This window comes from Arvicola amphibius, chromosome 4 (genome assembly GCF_903992535.2).
Source record: "Arvicola amphibius chromosome 4, mArvAmp1.2, whole genome shotgun sequence".
Taxonomy (NCBI): Eukaryota; Metazoa; Chordata; class Mammalia; order Rodentia; family Cricetidae; genus Arvicola; species Arvicola amphibius.
The window spans coordinates 118160511-118181124 of record NC_052050.1 but is presented as its reverse complement, the minus strand read 5'-3'; the positions used below and the strand labels follow the sequence as shown (position 1 = coordinate 118181124).

Below are 20614 nucleotides of genomic sequence, written 5' to 3'. Positions count from 1 at the left end.
AAAAAACAATGACATCTTGAATTTTGCAGGCAAATGGATGGAAATAGAAAACACTATTCTGAGTGAGGTAACCCAGACCCAAAAAGATGAACATGGGATGTACTCACTCATAATCGGTTTCTAGCCATAATTAAAGGACATTGAGCCTATAAATTTGGGATCCTTGAGAAGATAATAAGAAGGTGAACTCCCAAAAAAAGATATAGTAATCCTCCTGGATATTGGAAGTAGACACGATCGCCAGGCAAAATTGGGAACTTGAGGGTTGGGCGAGACTGGGCCAAGGGAAGATGGGGAGAGAAAAATGTGAAGGGGAGAATGGGGGGAGCTCGGAGGAATGGGATGCTCGGGATATAGGAAGGGTGGATATGGGAGCAGGGAAGCATATATCTTAATTTAAGGAGCTACCTGAGGGTTGTCAAGAGACTTGACCCTAGAGGGGTTCCCAGGTTTCCAGGGAGACGCCCCCAGTTAGTTCCTTGGGCAGCTGAGGAGAGGGAGCCTGAAAAGGCCAGTTCCTATAACCATACTGATGAATTTCTTGCATATCACCATAGAACCTCCACCTGACGATAGATGAAGAAAATGACAGAGCCCCACATTGGAGCACCGGACTGAGCTCCCAAGGTCCTGATGAGGAGCAGAAGGAGGGAGAACATGAGAAAGAAAGTCAGGACCGTGAGGGAACCTCCAGCTGGCGACATATGGGGAAAGTGACTGAGCCCCACATTGGAGCACTGGACTGAGCTCCCAAGGTCCTGATGAGGAGCAGAAGGAGCGAGAACATGAGGGAGAAAGTCAGGAACGTGAGGGGTGCGTTCACTCATGGAGACGGCGGGACAGAACTAAAGGGAGATCACCAACTCCAGTTGGAATGAGACTGATGGATCATGCGACCAAACCCGTCTCTCTGAATGTGGCCAACAGCGGGGGCTGACTGAGAAGCAAAGGACATTGGCGCTGGGCTCTGATTCTTCTGCATGGACGGGCTCTGTGGGAGCCTTCTCAGCTTGGTCGATCACCTTCCTGGACCTGGGGGGAGTTGGGAGGACCTTGGACTTAGAGTGGGGAACCCTGATGGCTCCTTGGCCTTGAGAGGGAGGGAGGGGAGGTATGGGTGGAGGGAAGGGGAGGGAAGGGGGAGAAGGAGGGGCGGGAAGGGGGAGGAGGAGCGGAGGGAGGGGGAGGAGGAGGGAAGGAGATGGAAATTTTTAAATATAAAAAAAAAATAAACCATGAGAAAGAAAGAAAAAAAATAAAATTTCTCGTTTCATTTAAAAAAAAAAAAAGAAATGGAGGAAGGATTGTGTGAGTCGGGGCCGGGGGTTAAGGACATTATAAGAGAACCCACAGAAACAACTAACTTGGGTTCTTAGGAACCTTCACAGTGTGGATCGACAGCTAGGGAACCTGTATGGGACAGACATAGGCCCTCTGCTTATATGTGACAGTTGTGTAGCTTGGTCTACTTGTGGGATTCCTAGCAGTGGGAGCAGGTCTTGTCCCTAAAGCTTTGGCTGCCTTTTGGGAACCTATTCCTAATACTGGGTGCCTTGTTCACCTTTAATACAAAGGAAGGAGGTCAGTCCTGTCTCAACTTGATATGCCAGACTTTGTTGACATCCATGGGAGGCCTGCTCCTTTCTGAACAGAAACAAAGAAGGAGTGGGTAAGAGATGGAAGGGAGGTGGGCGGGGAGGAATGGGAGAAGAAAAGGGAGAAGAAATTTTGGTAGGGATGTATATAATAAATAAATAAATTAAAACAAAAAAAACACCCAACCAACCAAGCAACCAAACAAACAAACAAAACCCAAGAAGAAGAAGAAGAAGAAGAAGAAGAAGAAGAAGAAGAAGAAGAAGAAGAAGAAGAAGAACAACAACAACAACAACAACAACAACAACAACAAGAACAACAACAACCAAAAACAACCAACCAACTAATCAGCCAACCAACCAACCAAATAAAAAACCCAAGGCTGGACAGCTCAGTCCTTTCCAATTAGTCCACCATCTGGGGACCAAGTACTCAAATTGGAGCCATTCCCATTTAAACCGCCCCAAGTCATTTTCTTTTTCTTTGTTTTTCCTTTCTTTCTTTCTTTCTTTCTTTCTTTCTTTCTTTCTTTCTTTCTTTCTTTCTTTCTTTCTTTTGTTTTGTGGCAGTCTTATCAATGAAGCTCACCTGTTGATCCCTAAGTGGTAATGGATAGTTATTTAATCTTTACCAAATCATAGATTCCTGAAAGCATAGCCTCTATTTAATCTTTAAAACATAAAGAAACCCCTCGTCTGCCATGTAGTGGCATGGGTGAGGGAAAGATAGATACCCTCCCCACTCTGCCTCTTGCTACCTCCAGCAGGCAGGAGAACAGGCCCTGGGGTCACAAGAGTGAGAGAATTAGCTCTGCCCCTCACCAGCTGCAGCACACAGCAGAGCAGGCCCTGCAGCCCTGGACAGCACACACTAGAGCTGACCCTGTTGTCAGGGATGCTGGTGAGCCAGCCCTGAGGGCTTGAGAGCAGAAGAGATACCCGGCTCCCCATAGTCCCCTACAGCGATAGGAAAAGCAGGCTCTGCATCTTGCCTGGGCAAAAGAGTAGAATTGGCCCTGGTGGAATGTGTGGGTGACTTGGGTCTGAGGACCTGGTGGCGGGAGAACTGGCCCTGCTCCTTGCTTCAGGTTGCCTTGGGTGAGCTAGCCAAGGCAATGCTGAAGAGCTTACCAGGGTAGTGATAATGAGGGAAAGCTGGTAGGCTGACCAACCAGCTACCACCCAGGCCCAGAACAAGGCTATGTGTTGGCCCACCCCAACATCTACCGAATCTATGAACTGTTGAAGCATGTGAAGGGGATGAATCTACAGATTCCAAACAGAAGGATCTCCATGACACAGGACGACAGCATGATACCCAAGAAGAGTGCCAGTGAGAGCCATTATCAGTGGTGGAACAGAAGCTGGCCTGGAACCAGACCTATGACGCCTGGCAATGGACACTTGCAAGTAGGGATGAATGGTCTAAAGGGACACTGTGTGACTCAACGGGCTGCACTACAGTGTCTGTGACAAGAGACAAGAGTCTTTTCCTTTGTTTTCTTTTTTCTTTTAAATTTGGTTTTGTTTTAGGGAGAGGTTGCAAGGATAGAGGGCAGATATGAGGGACAGGGAGATGCATGGGATCAGAATGCATGATGTGAACACCATAAAGAATCCATAAAAGCTAAAACAAAACAAGCAAGAAAATAAACAAAACCCCCAAACATAAACAAATAAACAAAAAACCTAAAGAAAGCAAATTGAAGAAAATCTGCAAATGTCAGTTTCATCATCTAGACATGGAATAACCTAACACCTCTTAAAATTATGTTTTAGAATCAGCTAATACAAAATATTCAGCTCAGCATTTGGCTTGTAGCACTAAAGATATAGCCATGCTGCTGCGGAATTATTAGTTCTGCACTAATTGTTCTACCACAACAGAGATGTACAGTGACTGCTCAAAGATACTGGCAAATCCAAAGGCTTGAAACAATGCAAACAATAGTCTTAGAGGCAAAATTCTATGTTTGAATGGGTAAAAACGCACCCATTTAGTAAACGGTATGTAAAGGTGACAGGTAAAATTCTAGCTGTCTCAAAGCCTACAATGGCGTCTCTGCTTCTTTGGAGAATATTTGTTCTGTGATACCTTGGGGGAAAGCATAGTGTTCTATTAATTCTTATTGTTATAGTCTTATCAAAATCACTCTTCTTGATCTGAACATTGTAGCTGGATTCTTACGTTTGTCTTTAATTAGACTCAGGGTATACTTCTTTTCGCAAGGAGCACTGGGTTTTATACATTTTTTACATACTTCATATATATTATATATATATTTTATTATATATATTTTATATATATTTTATTATATATATTTATATTTTTCATCTCTGTCCTTCTTCCATCTCAACTGTCCATTTCCTCAGGTTCTCCTCTCCCTCCACTTCTCCCCCCATCTTCCCTTTCTGCCTACTCCCCTCACCCCCATGCTCCCAATTTTGTCAGGTGATCTGTCTATTTCCCCTTCCCAGGTGGATCTATGTATGTTTTTCTCAGGGTTCACCTTGTTCTCTAGTTTCTCTAAGGTCATGAACTACTGACTGGACTTTGTAATACAAGTAGTCACCAAGGCTGGCTTAGGTTGCGGATTTCCATATGGCAGTGCCACGAGAGTCAGCCTTTGCTTCTATACAAACAAGGGTTAAGACGAAGGAAAAATTGTTCATCTTTTCTTTGTAAGACTGATGTTCAAAATCATATAGGCAGTTTGGAGCATGAATTCTCACACAGTTTATGTTGCTTTTGCTCTTTTTCGTGTGCTATCATTTGCCATTCATAAGCCATACATTTGAAACAGAATCATGAATACACATATATGTATATGTATAGCATGTGTATACATGTATGCAATAGAGCACAGAATTCTGTTGAAAACTGATCACTAAGATAAGTAGAGACATGGGAAATTCCAGATAAAATAAGTAAAAGACTTGCTTGTCGCTCACCTACTCACATCTGAAATCCTAAGTGCTTTAGAGGCTGAGACAGGCAGCTTACTGTAGGTTTGAGGTTGTATAAGTTTCAGTCTGGGTTATATAGTGTCAGGCTGGCTATGTTCAAGACCCTGCCTCAAAATAAAATAAAGTTTAACAAAACATAAAAACTTGTTCTTCAATTTGTCATTGATACTTTAAAATTAAATTCGCTCTCAGATCCTGGAATTTTGAAATAACTGGTTGAGAACAAAATATGAGTTGCTCCCTCTTGTATGAAAACATGAACGGTAAAACTTTGATTTCTCTCTCCCTTCTTCAGCTTTACTCTTCTGCCCGCTCTACTGCAAGCACTCCGGAACAAATGCCTTTGCCAGGGGAGCAACAGAGGTAGGTAGGAAGAGCTGCTCACCTATAAACAGGAGTTGAATGGTTTCTTTTTGTGTGGAGCATGGCAGTGACTTATAACGTTGGGAGGAAGTCACTTCTCTTCCATGAGTTCCCCTGGGAGGAGTAGCTCCAACTAACAACACAGATGGTAAAGCCAAGCGATGCACTCTCTTAGAACTGTCTGTAAATATGGAGTTAGGATGGCCTGGCTGTCTTACCTTAAAAGAGATTTCATACTGCTCGCCTCCCCAGATCTCTAAGCCTGGGTCGTAGCCACCCAGTTCCCAAAACCACTTTCGATCCACTGCGAAGAGACCTCCAGCCATAACAGGAGACCTGGGAGACACAAGATAAACAATATTTAAGGGATTATGAACACACTATTTTGTTTTGGAATTGATAATCTGATTTAATGGTCAAGGTGTGTTATTTTTCAGCACGGTTCTCTCTAAGCAAATGTAGAATTTCTACTGCATTTCCTATTGAAGTGGAGGTGGGGAAAGAATCTGTGTGAATATTAAACTTTGCAATCCAAGTTTTGACACAACAAAGGTCCTTCAGAATCACACTTGGCCACCTGCTTTTCTTCACAGAGAAATACATTAATATCAGTGACTGATACATTGGGAAATATTACTCAGTCTTAGGGTCTTTTCTTAAGTTGAGAGAGATCTTTTACCATTGGACAGAATGGTGGTGAAAATGTAGTCTCTCACATGCCTTTATTCACTGGGCATCTGTCTACTTACAGTGATATCCTGTTTAGAGACAATGAAAAAGAATATAGGATAAAATAAGATTTTAAAACAGAATGCTGGTTACGTGTGTGTATCTATGTATGGGTATATACACGTGAGTGCTGGAGTTTGGGGGTATCCAGAAGAGGGGTCAGAGTCCATGGTACTGGAATTACAGGTGGTACTGAGCCCTCTGACAGGATTCTGGGAATTGAATTCTGGTTCTCTGGAAGAGTAATATGGGCTCTGAACTGCTGATCCTTCTCTCTAGCCCAAGGAAAATATTTCTGAGGGTATAGGTTTTATATGATTGGCAAGATCAAAGATCTGGAAGAGTGGTTTATCTATTCTTCCTAGGAAACTGTTGGGGGAACACGCAGACTGTCATGTAACATTTGTGTTTTCTTAGAAACAGAATGTTTACAATCAGATGTCCTTACTCCATTCTGTTCCTTCCCTATTTTCTGCACACAGCATTTCAAAGTGGACTTAAAATTGCAGCTGGAGCAAATCAAGACTGTAGCATTTACTGGGTGCAAATTCCCAGTGACCACACCGCTAGAGCTGTGACTTTTGCTTTAGGGCTGGGTTATATGTCCCTAGCAGTTTTGAATTTTAGAGATATTGGGAAAAAATTGTGAAATTAATTATTTAATTGTAAATAGTTTTTTTTTTTGCGAGCACAAAAATATTGTTTAAAAATGATCTTATCAACAATTTGAATACTATATTTTAGGTTAATCCATTTATAAATTAAATTCAAATGGAGTCATCAATTATCGAGAGTGTTGAAATTTATGAGGGTAATTCTATATTTATTGGTTCTTGGTGTTCTATCAGTTTTCGTATGCCATGTTTTTGAAGCCTTGCTAATAGTGCAGAAATATTTAGACTTTTTGTGCTTTTGATGAATTGCCTCATTATACCGAGGAAATGGCTTTTATTATTTCTGGTGATATTATTTGCTTCATCATCTATTCAGTGTCATTATTATAATAATTTCCGTGTGTTCTCCAACTCTAGTGTTTATAACCGTTCCTGTCTTTTAACCTTCTCACCATGTGTGTACTCATGCATAACACAGGTTTCTGAGCTGGTGATGTAGCTTCGTAGGTTGGGTGGAGGTGTAGCACGCGTTTGTCAGTGCTATCTCCATCACAGCACTTGGCAGGTGGAGGCGGAAGGATCGGTTCATGCTCTTCCTCAGCTGTGTACTGAGTTTAGGTCAGCCTGGTCTCCAAGAGACCCCCTCCTTTCTGTTTCCCTGAAAAAGTAAGTTTCTTAGAAGCGGCACATGTACACACCTTGCTTTTCAATTGGGTCATTCAGATGATTACAAAACCTTGATTGATGTGGCTACATTTAAACCTATTCCCGACCACCTTTTCTGTTTGTATCAAGTGTGTTTCTTTGCCTTTCATTTGTCTTCCTTTGATGAACTGAAGCTTTTTTAAAAAATATTTATTTATTTATTATGTATACAATATTCTGTATATGTGTGTATGCCTGTAGGCCAGAAGGGGGCACCAGACCCCATTACAGATGGTTGTGAGCCACCATGTGTTTGCTGGGAATTGAACTCAGGACCTTTGGAAGAGCAGGCAATGCTCTTAACCTCTGAGCCATCTCTTCAGCCCCGAACTGAAGCTTTTGAAAGCTGCTTTCTCCTTCTCTTTCTCCAGTTTCTGTGCTGCTATACATTTCTCTACCTGGTGTGACACCCCACATTGTAATGCTCGTATTCTGAAGTAATTATACTTTGAAGATGTTTCAACAGTAAAATTCCATCATGAACAATAATACACGTACGTAAACAACACATGAATATATACACCTAAACAAACAACACAGAAATAATGTTACGAGCACTGCTTTTGTTTTCTGTTGGGTTTAAATAGTTCCAGACAAAAGTCTGTAGGCCTGAGACTGTAACTTGAACTTCAGACCCAAAGTTGTTGATTCCAGGCAATGTTGCACCAAAGTCAAAAGAACTAAAGTAGACACCTCCTGTTTCATTAAACAGTAAAGAGTTTAGTGTGCCATTCGGTCTTCTTCCTCGGAAAATGAGCAGGAGCACTAAACTATTTTCTGTATGTTCTTCTCCTCTGTTTTTACTTTTAAATAAAAACTGGTCCTGCAGAATTCCCTGTTAGTCCATTCCTCACAGTTTCGCACCAACCTGTCTGCTTCCTGCCTGATTTCTTCCGAGCCTCCTTTCTGTTTTGTTTCCTTGGGAACATGAACACACTGTAGGCATGTCTTGTGGCTCTGTGTCCGTGTGGCACGTGACTGGGGCTTACAAGCACTGTTCACAGTGTCACAAGTCAGTCCCTGGCCTTTGCAACTAAAAACATGTGTCATCCCTGGGATGATGTCTAAAATTAAGTGGCCAGGAAGATTCCTTATTTTCAGGCCATAGAAATATGTGACCATTCTGCATACTTAATGGAAGCCAATTTTCTATTCCATACCAACTTTATTGAGGCACATAATAACTATGCCTTCATTTTTACATATGGTTAGATAGCTTCCTGTTTCTTTCTTTCTTTTTTCTTTTTTTTTTTGTTTTTCAAGACAGGGTTTCTCTGCAGCTTTAGAGCCTGTCCTGGAGCTAGCTCTTGTAGACCAGGCTGGTCTCGAACTCACAGAGATCCGCCTGCCTCTGCCTCCCAAGTGCTGGGATTAAAGGCGTGCACCACCACCGCCCGGCATAGCTTCCTGTTTCTACAGCATTTTTGTAATGCTCCAAATTTGGTTCATCTTTAAATTATTGAGGCTATCATGTAAAAGTTTCCCGGGACGATTCTTTCCTTGGCAGCAGTGACAAACTCTGTGTCTTGCTTGTAGATGCATGTTTCACAGCGTGAGGCTGGCTTTCCCTTCTAAACTAGAACATATTCTGAATGCCATGTCTCTAGAAGAAGGTGCCAAATTATCATCTATCATTCTCTATTTCATGGATTTGTTCTTTACTTCATATATTCAGAAAAAATGGTGATGTTTTAATTGAAACATGGTTTCTCTGGGGTCCTTTTTTTTAACCTCAGTTCTCAAATTTTCAGGCATGTAGAGAATGATTTCAAATTTCAACACATGCCACATAACCTTCTGGGTTAGAGAAATGAAAGCATACATGATACTGAGAAATATATGCAGGAGAAAAATGTTTTATAACATACTAAGGATCAGAATTTAGGGGCAGTAATGTGCAGGAAATGTCCGTTTGGCCCCTCAGGAAATGAACTGGCTTTCAGCTCTCTTTCATTTCAGTGGATACAGTGACATTTCTGGACACGTGAGCTGCAGTGTGAATTTGATCAGAACTGAAGCGACACAGCTTCCCTCAGGACTCAATCAAGCCAAGTCAATCAAAAGAAAGGCAGCCCACATGATTTTCAGACACACAGGTATTTTTAGTTAGCCCATGACTCAGAACTCTTACAATTTTTAGGAAGCCATTATTATTTCAACAAGAATTCAGTTGTGGGACCAAATGATATTTAAAATGCAAAAAGGACTTTTCAGTGATACATCATGTCTTAAGTTAAGATTTGAGAAGACTATTTACAGCTATTTTGAGTAATTTAACTTTGGACAGTGAAATAAAAGAGTAAAAGGAGGACAGAATACTACTGTTACCCTTATACTACGCAAGGAGGTGATCACTCCAGGGACAAAGAGGGAAATAAGTCTGAGCTGAGAGAGAGAGAGAGAGAGGAGAGAGAGAGAGAGAGAGAGAGAGAGAGAGAGAGAGGAGAGAGAGACAGACAAGAGAGAGAGAGAAAGAGAGAGAGAGAGAAAGAGAGAGAGGGAGAGAGAGAGGGAGAGAGAGAGACAGACAGAGAGAGAGAGAGAGGGAGAGAGGGGAGAGAGAGAGAGAGAGGAGAGAGAGACAGACAAGAGAGAGAGAGAGAGAGAGAGAGAGAGAGAGAGAGAGAGAGAGAGAGAGAGAGAGAAAGAGAGAGAGTCTTTAGAAAGCCAAGCTGTAGAAACAGAGGAAAAAGCCGTAATGATGATCACCGAAATCTGTGGTTCACTGAACAGTTTCAATGGCTGCATCAAGGGGAAGTAGCCTGGATAGTGAGGTAATGGGAAGAACAGCGTAAGTGATGGAGTTTAAGTTTAGCATCATGATACTTCTTTCCTCTACCTCGAGGAGAGATGCCCAGATGACCATTTATATCACACATATAACATGCACACAAACATACACACACACACACACACACACACACACACACACACACACACACTTTTTCTTTCTTTATACCTCTTCTGTTTTCCAGACAAGGATTTTCTTTTCTTTTCTTTTTTCCTGAGAGGTATTAGTCATTTGGATTGTATCCTAGGAATGATGGATTCTTTGATTTCTCAAGCACAGGATGGACTTCAGAAGGGATCCCATTAACAAGATGAACATCCCAGAGTTCTCGCATCTTGTATTTGATAGAACCTGATGGTAGATGGTAGCAATAATGGCACCACTGAATCCTGGCTTCCTTTATCCATGCTTTGCATGGTGCATTCTCATTCTGACTTGCTCGGCCAGGTAGCTTGGCTTTCCAATATTAACAAATGCGTTGCAAGAAGCATATGCCCTGGGAACAGTTCCTTTTTACTAGTTATGGAAGCCTGTGACCCCTATGAAGAAACTTGAACCGCACTGTCAGAGACAAATGGCCCCATTGACAATCAGCACCAGTGGCCACGAATGTGAGATTTTCAAGACGACTTTAGTTTGTCCATTTCCACCCAAGCCAGAAGATGACCAGTGTCACATGAATGCCCGGAGGCACAAATTGACTGTTCCTCCTACTTGGATTAATACTGATGGTCTGGTCTTCCAGGAAGCTGAACTTCTATGGCTGGACAGATGAATTAATTGCTAACAAAGTAGGACTCAATCATGCTACTTAAGAGAAACCAACATGAAAATTGAATTGTGTCTAATTCATGACCCATGAAAATGTGGACCAAAAGCAGTGACTTGAAGCCAATGGTTTCTGGGATGTGTTGTTCCTGCATGCATAGAAAGCACATGACAGAACTTACTTTGAGATTCAAGCTCTTAAGGAATGTATTAGTATTTGTATTATGCAGCCAGTGAGTGATGATACTCATCGTTAAAGACGGTACTTTAATTAGCTGATTCATTTCTAAATTATAAATGATAGTCTTCTTACTTTTATTTTCTTTATGTATTTACTGTATCTGTGTATGTGTGTACATGCACTTGGTGGTGCATGTGTGGAAGTCATTGGACTATTTGGGGAAATTGGTTTTCTCTTTCCACCATGTTGGTTCTGAAGATTGAACTTCAATTTTCAAGTTTGGTGGCAAAAATATTTATTCACTGAGCCATCGTACTGGGCCAGGATTATTTTTAAAGTTGTCGCTACTCATATCCTTGGGTATGTTGCCATGCAGAACTGAAATGCAGAGCTACTTGAGACAAAAATTGAAGGCTTCTCTTCTAAAGAGGGGGAGGGGTTCTGCCTTCCCAGATTTACAAATGCAAACATCTGTGCATTAGTAGGAAAGGAGGGCCAACTGGTCAACTAAAACAGTTGGCAGAGTTAAAACAATTCGGCTCTTTGAATAAAATGATGAGGAAAACGAAATCATAAGTCATGGTGCCTATTTTCACTCTGGTGTATCATGATTTATTCTTTTGTTCTTATCACACACACACAAATACATGTTTTGGTATGATTTCACAACCTTCATAAGAGTCCATATGCTTTTTGCTATGTACTTCATATTTAAAATAGTAGAAGCTCCTATGAGCATGTATAAAGTATTGATAGAAGAGATCATGTGCATTTTATATAGTGCATTAAATAAACAAACAGTCTGATGGCCTTGGCTTAATGTTGCAGTCAAGCTGTTGTTTCTGAAGTGCTCAGAAGCTCCTGCCTCCATGTCTTTGGTTGTGTGGCCTTTGATGAAATGGAAAATTCCTTAAATCAAAAGGCTATACTCACGGCATCTTTGTGGGCACAGGATGAGAAAAAATGTACTAAATACTTTTTTAATTGTGTTCTTCTAGGTACACAAGATGCTGTGTCCCTCAGCTACTCTTTTGCAGTTTAAGTTGATGTGTGTGTGTGTGCGCACGCGTGCGTGCGTGCGTGTGCGTGCGTGTGTGTGTGTGTGTGTGTGTGTGTGTGTGTGAAAGCCAAAGCCCTACCCAGCAGGGAACTCTTTCCCCATTCCTACAGCGAATGGAAAGATGGACTCACCTGTGTGGATATGGCTGGTGCTTCCTGCTAATCCCACTCTTTAATGGGTGTGTGCTGGCAATATATTGGGACCACCCTAAGATGGCAGTTACTCTTGGTGTCCCTGCATGAAACCTTTTCAAGAGTGTACGGGAACATACAAATTTCAAATGAGGTATTTTCTTAAGTCACTTTCTTTCAAAATGTAAACATGATGCCTTATTTTTCAAGTTTCTGTCCTATCCATTTCTTGACGAGCAAGCTCTGGGATTTAGATTTTTAGAATAAATTAGTTAATTTTGGTGCTGGGGAGCCAATATAGGCCCTAGCTATGTAAGTACTCGACCATAGAAGCTATACCTCAGTCCTGGATAAAAAAAAAAAAATACATGAAGTTATAGAACCTGTTTAATTATCCCAAAATTTCTATTGGACTTTTTTTTTTAAAAATTTCTAATATTTAGTTGACCACAGATTTTGCTCATGGCTTCTTATTACATACAATGACAAAATGACTACAGGGTGATTGCTTTATGAATCCTTCACGTGGCTTTAATGGTACAAACCTGGGAAGTCACGCTACAATATTGAGATCCCCGCAGTCTGTGGGTTTATAGCCTAAAAACAGGCTCATTCTCCTGACCACCTGGTTTCCTTAGAGTGACCTGGGATGCTGGCTGTGTGAGCAGGAATGGGTCTGGGTATCCTTATTTCTGGAAGAGGAAGTTACTTCATTATTGAGTCTGCCTCCTCCTCCTCCTTTCCCTAGGCTGCTCTGCTATGGGTGAAGATTCTGTGGCGGCAGCTCCCAAGGGTCCCTTCTGAGAATGGGTGCGCTGGGTGCAGTCATCCAGCACCCCGAAGCCTGCTGCGTGCTGAGCTCCAAAGCCAGCGCTCAGGCTCCGAATCCCACAAAGGCTGCTGCCGATACAGTATCTTTGGTTTCTGAAATTGCGATCATTCTCCACCGGGGCTGAGTTTAGGTCCTCTAGTCTAGACCACGGGCTGATGCCAATTCGTCTTGAGCATTTCTCTTGCCTTTTTGCTCACCTCCCAGTTCCTCTCTTTTCCCTACTTCTTTCATTGGAAAAGCATCTGCCAACACTATAGTTACTGACCTATCAAGAAGCCTGGATGTTGTCGGCAGACCCCAGTTCACTTCTGGAATGCCAGGCCGCTCCTAGCAAAGGTCTCCCGCTCCCCTTACGTGATGCACGGACAGGATTGCACTGTTCTCAAGGCAGGAAAGGAATGTGCAAAGGCTCTACTGTCTCCATCTCACTTGTCTTTAGCTTGATGCTCATCCCCTCCTGAAGCCCATATTTGATGTGGACGGCTCCCTCACGTCATTGCAGCACGGTGGGGAATGCCAAAGCGCCTTGCAGCTTCTGTATTGAGTCTCTTTCTAATCTGCCAGGGTCCGGCACTCCCTTACCCGCTCCCTCCACCACCGAGAGGCCCTTCCTTCATTGTGTTCTGGTTACCCAGTCTAAGCTCCCACCGACACTGACATCAAAAGGAGCACGGTAATGGTGTGAAATGGCAGAGCAAATTACTTATTTCCGCAGTAATTGGAGACTTTTCAGAAGCTAAAAATCCCCGGTGCAGAATGGGGGAGTCTTTCTTCTTGGATACAAATATAACTCTCCATTCACGGGATAAATACTACTTATTAAAATCTAAGCATGGGTGAACGACAGGAAAGCTTGTTTTATGCTTCATTTATTTAATAAACATCTGACAATTTCTTCTTATGAAAACGTTGCCCCTTTATCTTAGAGAGCAATGCAAAACATGCTTTTTCTCTCTGCTGCTGATTGTGACTTGAAAGAAATTTTTGCTTCATTTGATGGCATTTTGTATCAAGCTAGAATTGACTAAATGTGGCTTCTATTCCTAATACCTCTTATCGACTCTTCAGTGTTCAGTACATACATGCGCTATATCTGCTTAATGGCCTTAATTTCCTTAAGAACAAACCAGAAGGCTAGGTGTGGTAGTTCATGCTTCTTTTCAGCACTCAGGAAACGGAGTCAGGGGGATTGAGGTGTTGAGGACTGGCTACATATGGGGACTCTGTCTCGACAGCAACAACTACAACAACAGAGAAAGAAAAAAACATTTTCTGTGTTTCAACAAATGAAACACAGAAAATGAAATGTAGAAACAGGCTGTTTGGCGCAAAGCCTATGAATTTGTTTATTTTTTGTTTCGAGACAGGGTTTCTCTGTGCAGCCCTGACTGGAACTCACTCTGTAGACCAGGCTGGCCTCGAACTCTCAAGAGATCCGTTTGCTTCTGTCTCTTGAGTACTGGGATTAAAGGCATAAAGCCAGCAAACTTTTATTTTTTAAATTTCTGGGAGCTGAAAAAGCCGGCAAACTTTATTATTATTTTTTCTATTATTATTATTATTATTACAAATTTTCACCCCCTCCCTTCCTCCTATTTCCCTCCCCCTCTCCCCATCCCTCTTCCCCTTCCCTCTCCAGTCCAAAGAGCAGTCAGGGTTCCCTGCCCTGTGGGAAGTCCAAGGTCCTCCCCACTTCATCCAGGTCTAGGAAGGTGAGGATCCAAACAGACTAGGTTTCCACAAAGCCAGTCCATGCAGTAGAATCAAAACCCAGTGCCATTGTCCTTGGGTTCTCGGTCAGCCCTCCTTGTCAGCCACTTTCAGAGAGTCCGGTTTGATCACATGCTCCATCAGACCCAGTCCAGCTGGCCTTGGTGAGCTCCCATTAGATCAGCCCCACTGTCACAGTGGATGGGCGCACCCCTCGTGTTCTCTCTTCTTCTGCTCTTCATTTGGACTTGGGGAGCTCAGTCCAGTGCTCCAATGTGTGTCTCTGTTTCTATCTCCATCCATCACCAGATGAAGGTTCTATGGTGATATGCAAGATATTCATCAGAGTGGCTATAGTATACGGCCATTTCAGGTGCCCTCTCCTCAGCTGCTCAAGGAACAAGCTGGGGACATCTCCTTAGACACCTGGGAACCCCTCTAGGGTCCAGTCTCTTGCCAACCCTAAAATGGCTCCCTTAATTAAGATATATACTTCCCTGCTCCCATATCAACTCTTCCTCCATCCCAACTGTCCCATTCTCCCAAGCTCTCCCCATCCTCCCCTTCTCACTTCTCTCTCCCCATCTCCCCTTACCCTCATCCCACCCCCAATCCCAAGCTCTCAATTTTTGCCTGGCAATCTTGTCTACTTCCAATATCTAGGAGGATAACTACATATTTTTGTTTGGGTTCACCTTCCTATTTAGCTTCTCTAGGATCATGAATTATAGGCTCAATGTCCTTTATTTATGGCTAGAATCCACTAATGAGTGAGTACATATCATATTCATCTTTTTGGGTCTGGGTTATGTCACTCAGGATATTGTTTTCTATTTCCATCCATTTGCATGCAAAATTCAAGATGTCATTGTTTAAAGCTCCTGGATAGAAGTGTTGCCCCCTCCCCTCTTCGGGTCAAGTCTGTCTGAAAAGATTTTAACTCAGTACTGCAGAAAAGGAAGAGAGCACGGTTGCCCTACTCTGTTTCTACCTCTGCTCTCTCCCCGATTCTGTGGAGCTGTGAAATACATGTTCCCAGATCCCTAACCCCTCTTCCCATTGAGAGGTGAGAGGTGGTGTCTGTGCCTCTATCCTTCAATCGGTGGGATTCCTGTTGCTGGGTTCCACGGGTATGTGGAGGAATTGCAATGCCACGTGGCTGATGAAAGACCACAGAGCCTCTTTTTTGCTTGTTGGTGCATTTGATGTTGGTGTCCTGAGCTGTCATGTGAACCTCCGCCTACAGTGGAGCCCACAGGCTCGGAGGAAGTAAGAGGATGCCCAGGGTCTTTGCTGCAAGTTAGAGGGATGCTTCGATCTACTTGGGACTTAAAGTTCTCCTTTTGTGGAAAATCCTTCCTTGTATATAAGTATAGCCACACAAAATTCTGCATAAAGATATGAGGGAATTGTAGATGCTTAGGTAGTAAATGAAAAAAAAAAGGACATGACTGATCCTGAAGAGTTGAGGTTTTTATTATAGCTATAAGGGAGAAAACAGGCAGAATCATAAGCATCTGGAAGAGTCCATAGTGGACATGACCAGCAGATTGGGCTGGGTCATGGAAGGGAGGGAGGAGGAGAGAGAGGAGCTCCAGGAGCCAAGAGTCCAGGAAGCAAAGAGACAAAAGGGACAAAAGGATCAAAAGGACTGGATTATATAGGGAAGAGCCACAGGGAAGGGCAGGCCAGTCTCTGAGATGGAGAAGTTTAAGGTAGGAGACGGGTTATATCAGCCAGGAGAACTCTGTAACAGGTAGGGACTGAGGGATGCTGGGAGAAGCTGGTGGCCAGCATCAGCTTTAATATGGTAGTTGGTACCTGGTTAGCCATTTGTCCCGGGTTTGTGACTAGCAGGCAAGTCAAGCCAAGGTCTATGAATCCCAGAAAACGGGTGATCAAGGGTCACTGGCAAACCTTTTTTGTTGTTCGTTCTTTATTTATGTTTTTGAGACAAGGTCATGCTATGTAGCCTACATGAATGCTGATTGGGGAAACACCATATTCAACTTCTGCTTTTGATTAATGTTCACTGTAACTTGGCTGGGTTTAGAATCACCCAGGAGATATACGTCTTGGTGAGTCTGTGAGGATGTTTACAGAGAAATTTAACAGAAGAGGGGAGTAATGATCTTGAACATGGGCAGCATCCCATGGATTAAATAAACAGGAAAAAGGGAGAAAGCAAGAGATGGCATCCCATTTCTGTCTATTTCCCGACTGTGAGCACAGTGTGGCCGGCTGCCTCCTGCTTTTCCCTCCAACAACCACGGCTGCTCTTGCCATTTCCTCTTTCCCGTCATGGCAGTGCACCCTTAAGCTGCTATCCCCCACATTAACCCTCCCTTTCTCAAGCTACTTGTGTCCGTATTCCGTGAGAGCACTGAGACGTGTAACTAACACAGGCACGGCACACTGGTGACTGTCCAGAGGGAAGGTTTGAAGGACACAACAGAACAGGGTCAGTGAGGAGACGCTGGCCGTCTGGGTGAGATGCTAGGAAGCCGCAGGCTAGTGCCGCGGGAATAAAGATGGATGGGAGAAAACCCACGAGGTAAAATAGGAAGAATAGCAATTGATGCGGGGCAAGGAGGTGGACTGGGCCTAAGAGTGGTTATGTTATCCAATTAAAGAGAACATGTGGACTCAGCGGAAACAGAGAAGGTCAAGCCGACATCACAGCATATGGAGGATCTTAGCACAACCGGCGTGAGGCTTCCGTTTTGGCTTCTTCACAGTTCCAGAAAGCAACCCAAGAAAATGAGTTCTGAAAAGGATTCTTGCCATTTCCTGGAGAAATTGCTTTGGCTAAGCAGCATGCTGTTCTATCCTGAAGGCTATTTTATCTGGCTGGATATTTGGGCACTTTTCTCCACTTAAGGTTTCTCTATACTGTAGCCAATCTTGAATTTTCCGGATAGGCTTTTACATTAAGATTTGATCACACCAACTTAGAAATTATTTAAAATGAACACTGTGGAAAATGACTGAGACGAGCAGAAAGGTGCAGGAATGAACTTGCGCTAATTGTTGCTAATCTGAGGCGAGGGATCTGAGGCGAGGGGAGCCTGCCACAGCTCCCCACATTCTGTTGTCTGAGACTGCGTTACCACCCATAGTCCTGCCTTGTCTTTTGTCACACAATTGCTTCCTATTTCTGTTCTAGAAATCGGCGGAGTATATATGTAATCAAAACACAACCCTAGCCACTATTCTAGAAAACAAATAAGCAAGCAAACAAAAACAAAGCTTCAATGGCAGAAAGAACCTCAAATTCTCTCTTTCTCTATGTTTCTCTTGCTTACAAAATGCTGACTTCGACTGAGCATGTAGACTCCTAGTACTGCACTGACCCAGTGTGGCATATGGCCCTGGACTCGACTCCCAGTACCATCAAATAGGTGGAAAGGGCCTCTGAGGAGCTATGTTACCCAGTAAAGAACATGCAGGCACAGCAGAAGGAGGGAAGGTGGGAAAAATGAAAGGCTCTGAACTTCAATAGTTGTCCTAAGAAACCACAGAGAAACAATCACATCCTTTGCTTTGGTAGGTGATTTGGGGTATGACTTAGGTAAGTTTTACATGGACAATATCACACACACTAACACTCCCGGAGAGATACCAGACTCCTCCCATCTGCTCTACGGGGTGTGAAGGTGTGCCCGTGAAGGCTGAGCATCAAAGTCCGAAGCCTTTGACACTACCTTCCCTGATCACATGCAGAACAAGAACGAGGGAGGACAGACTCAGTGTAGTCCCCAGCAGTGAGCCTCTCTGCCCAGTGTCTTTTCTCCTCAAGAAGACTGAGATGTCTGAGGGCTGGCAAACCTGATCCTGTCACTCATCACGTGATTAATCCATGAGAGGCGGCTGAATGACAGAAAGCTGGGGAAAGTCCGACAAGGCTCATCATCGCCTGACCAAAGCACAGAAGCTGAGGGCGTGAGGACAGATTGCAAAAGCTAGCCGTGGGTCCAGGCCTGATACTCACAGGAAAGATGGATTCTGGCAGAAATTCCGTGACGTAAGGCTATGATCGGTAATGATCACTGTCAGCTTAACTCAGAACCACCTGTCCTATAGGAGGGTCGGCAAGGCCATTTTTTAGGGACAATTTACTGGGAAGGGAAGAATAAACCCGAGTATGTGGGGCACTATTCCAGACAGGAAAAGGGAAAAGGGGAAAGCCCGCGGAGTGCCAGCATCCCACTTCTCTGCTTCCTGGCTGCCCTGACATGAACTGCCTTGCTCTCCCTGGTTCTCAGCATGATGGACGGAGCTTTTGGAAGCTTGAGACAAGCCCATTACTCATTCAGTTGTTTCTGCCAGGCATTTTGTTCAGAGAAATGATGAGAAATGACTAATACAGAGGTAAGGATTTTTTCCTCTTCAAAACATGCTTGGAAACCATTTGTAAAGCTATCCAAACTCAACGGCAACGTAGAAATGTATTAGTGAACCTAAAGAACACTATACATGCTGGGGAAGGAGGTGCTATAAAATGCTTTTTGAGTATTTTCTTGTTTCGGTTATATTTTTCTTAGTCATAGATGAGTCTGTTCTTGACTTCAAACCAGGTTCATGATCCTTTATTAGTCCACCAGATACTTTTGTCGCAGGCCAGACTGATCACCTTTCGACCAGCAAAGATCTGCTTTGCTGTAGAGCTGTCACCATCCGGTGACCTGTTCTCTTATGACTACCATTTCTGGGAAACTAACTTTTCATTCTGTATCAAATCTATAAAACCGTTCTCCATAAAGGGACCAGAGAATGAAATGCACACAGGCCCCAGGCCAGAGTAAAAGAATATTACCTGACATAGTCTAGTGCTGTAAAATACCAGGGAAATAGCTTTTGGGGGAGTGACAGATAGAAAAAAAACCAGTACTAGTACGTTTCAGACTTACCTGTAACAAAAAGAGGCACAATTGCAGCAAAAAGCAAGCAAAGGGGGAATAGATGAAAACACTAAAGAGCTTGTTTTGACTGCTAATCTTTTAAAAACTTTCTTTTTGTTTATTCTTTGTGGCTTTCATATTTTGCATCTTGGTCCCATTCATTTCCTGTCCCTTCTTATCTTCCTTCTGCCTTTGCAACCCTTTCCCCCAAATAAAATTTAATTAAAGAAAAAGAAAAAAAAGGAAAGAAACGAAGAAAGAAAAAAGGGAACATATTGTCATGGAAGCTGTAGTGTGACACAGTGAGTCATGCAGTGGACCCTTTTAGCCATCTATCTTTGCTTGTAAGTGTTCACAGCACAGAGTCATTGGTCTGGTTAGAGGTTTCTAGTTTCTGCTACACTCTCAATGCTGGGCCCTACTGGGACTCCTCCTGGTTATTCAGCTGTTGTTCTGTATTGTGGAGAACTGCAGCTTTGGCTCTGCAGGACTGTCTCCTTCACATGCTCCAGAATATCATAGATGGGGTGGATATCGGGGTGGACCAACTCATAACCCTAGTTCTGGGTCTGGGCAGTTGCAGGATTGGTCAGTCCACCAGTTCTCCCTGGTCTTCACCACCAGGGTGAGTTCTCTGATTGCTGAATTTTTTATTGCTATGGTTTTCAAGTTCCTTAACTTGGTTGGAGGGGTGTATTTGGCTCCTTTTTTAAAGGCATATGATGATGGTGATGGTGGTGTAGAAAGGCCATGTAGACCTGTGTATTTCAGAGCAAATGCCATGCTGTGTGGAGTGAAGGGAGAGGAGAGGAAAATACGGAAAGAATAGAAGGTAACAACAATTCAGTCTGCTTTGGGAGTGGCTGCTTATTTTATCTCTCTGGATGAGTCTTTGTATAGAATATACTAACTAGATTCTGCATGGACTGGCTCCTCCATGTCTAAGATTGAGGGTTAAGTCAGTTCCATTCCAACCAAAGTAGAGCAATACAATGGGATTGGAGGGGCTGCTGTGTCCAGAGAGAAATGGAAGTGCGGTTATCAGAAGGTGGCAGAGAGATATCCGCTAGCACATAAACGACCGCGCTGGTGTAATGTCACCACACAATACCTCTATAACTCAAACTTCATGGAGAAGACCTGCACACGGTGATGGAATGTATAGTAAGCACTGAGCACACAGCAACCTTTTCGAGTACAGCCTTGGGAATAGTGACACTCTTCTGTGGCATACCGTTTTCTCATCTCTCCATTGGAATTGGCCATG

At 43.2% G+C, this 20614-nt stretch overlaps 1 protein-coding gene across 1 annotated transcript in view; it reads right to left on the bottom strand.

Moving 5' to 3' along the window:
- Galntl6 (polypeptide N-acetylgalactosaminyltransferase like 6) overlaps positions 1 to 20614 on the bottom strand; it is a 1112723-nt gene that overhangs the window by 112890 nt on the left and 979219 nt on the right. Inside the window, exon 7 of the mRNA XM_038327381.1 lies at positions 5144 to 5261. Within this exon, the coding sequence (XP_038183309.1) occupies positions 5144 to 5261 (118 nt within the window). The remainder of the gene's footprint in view (positions 1 to 5143; positions 5262 to 20614) is intronic.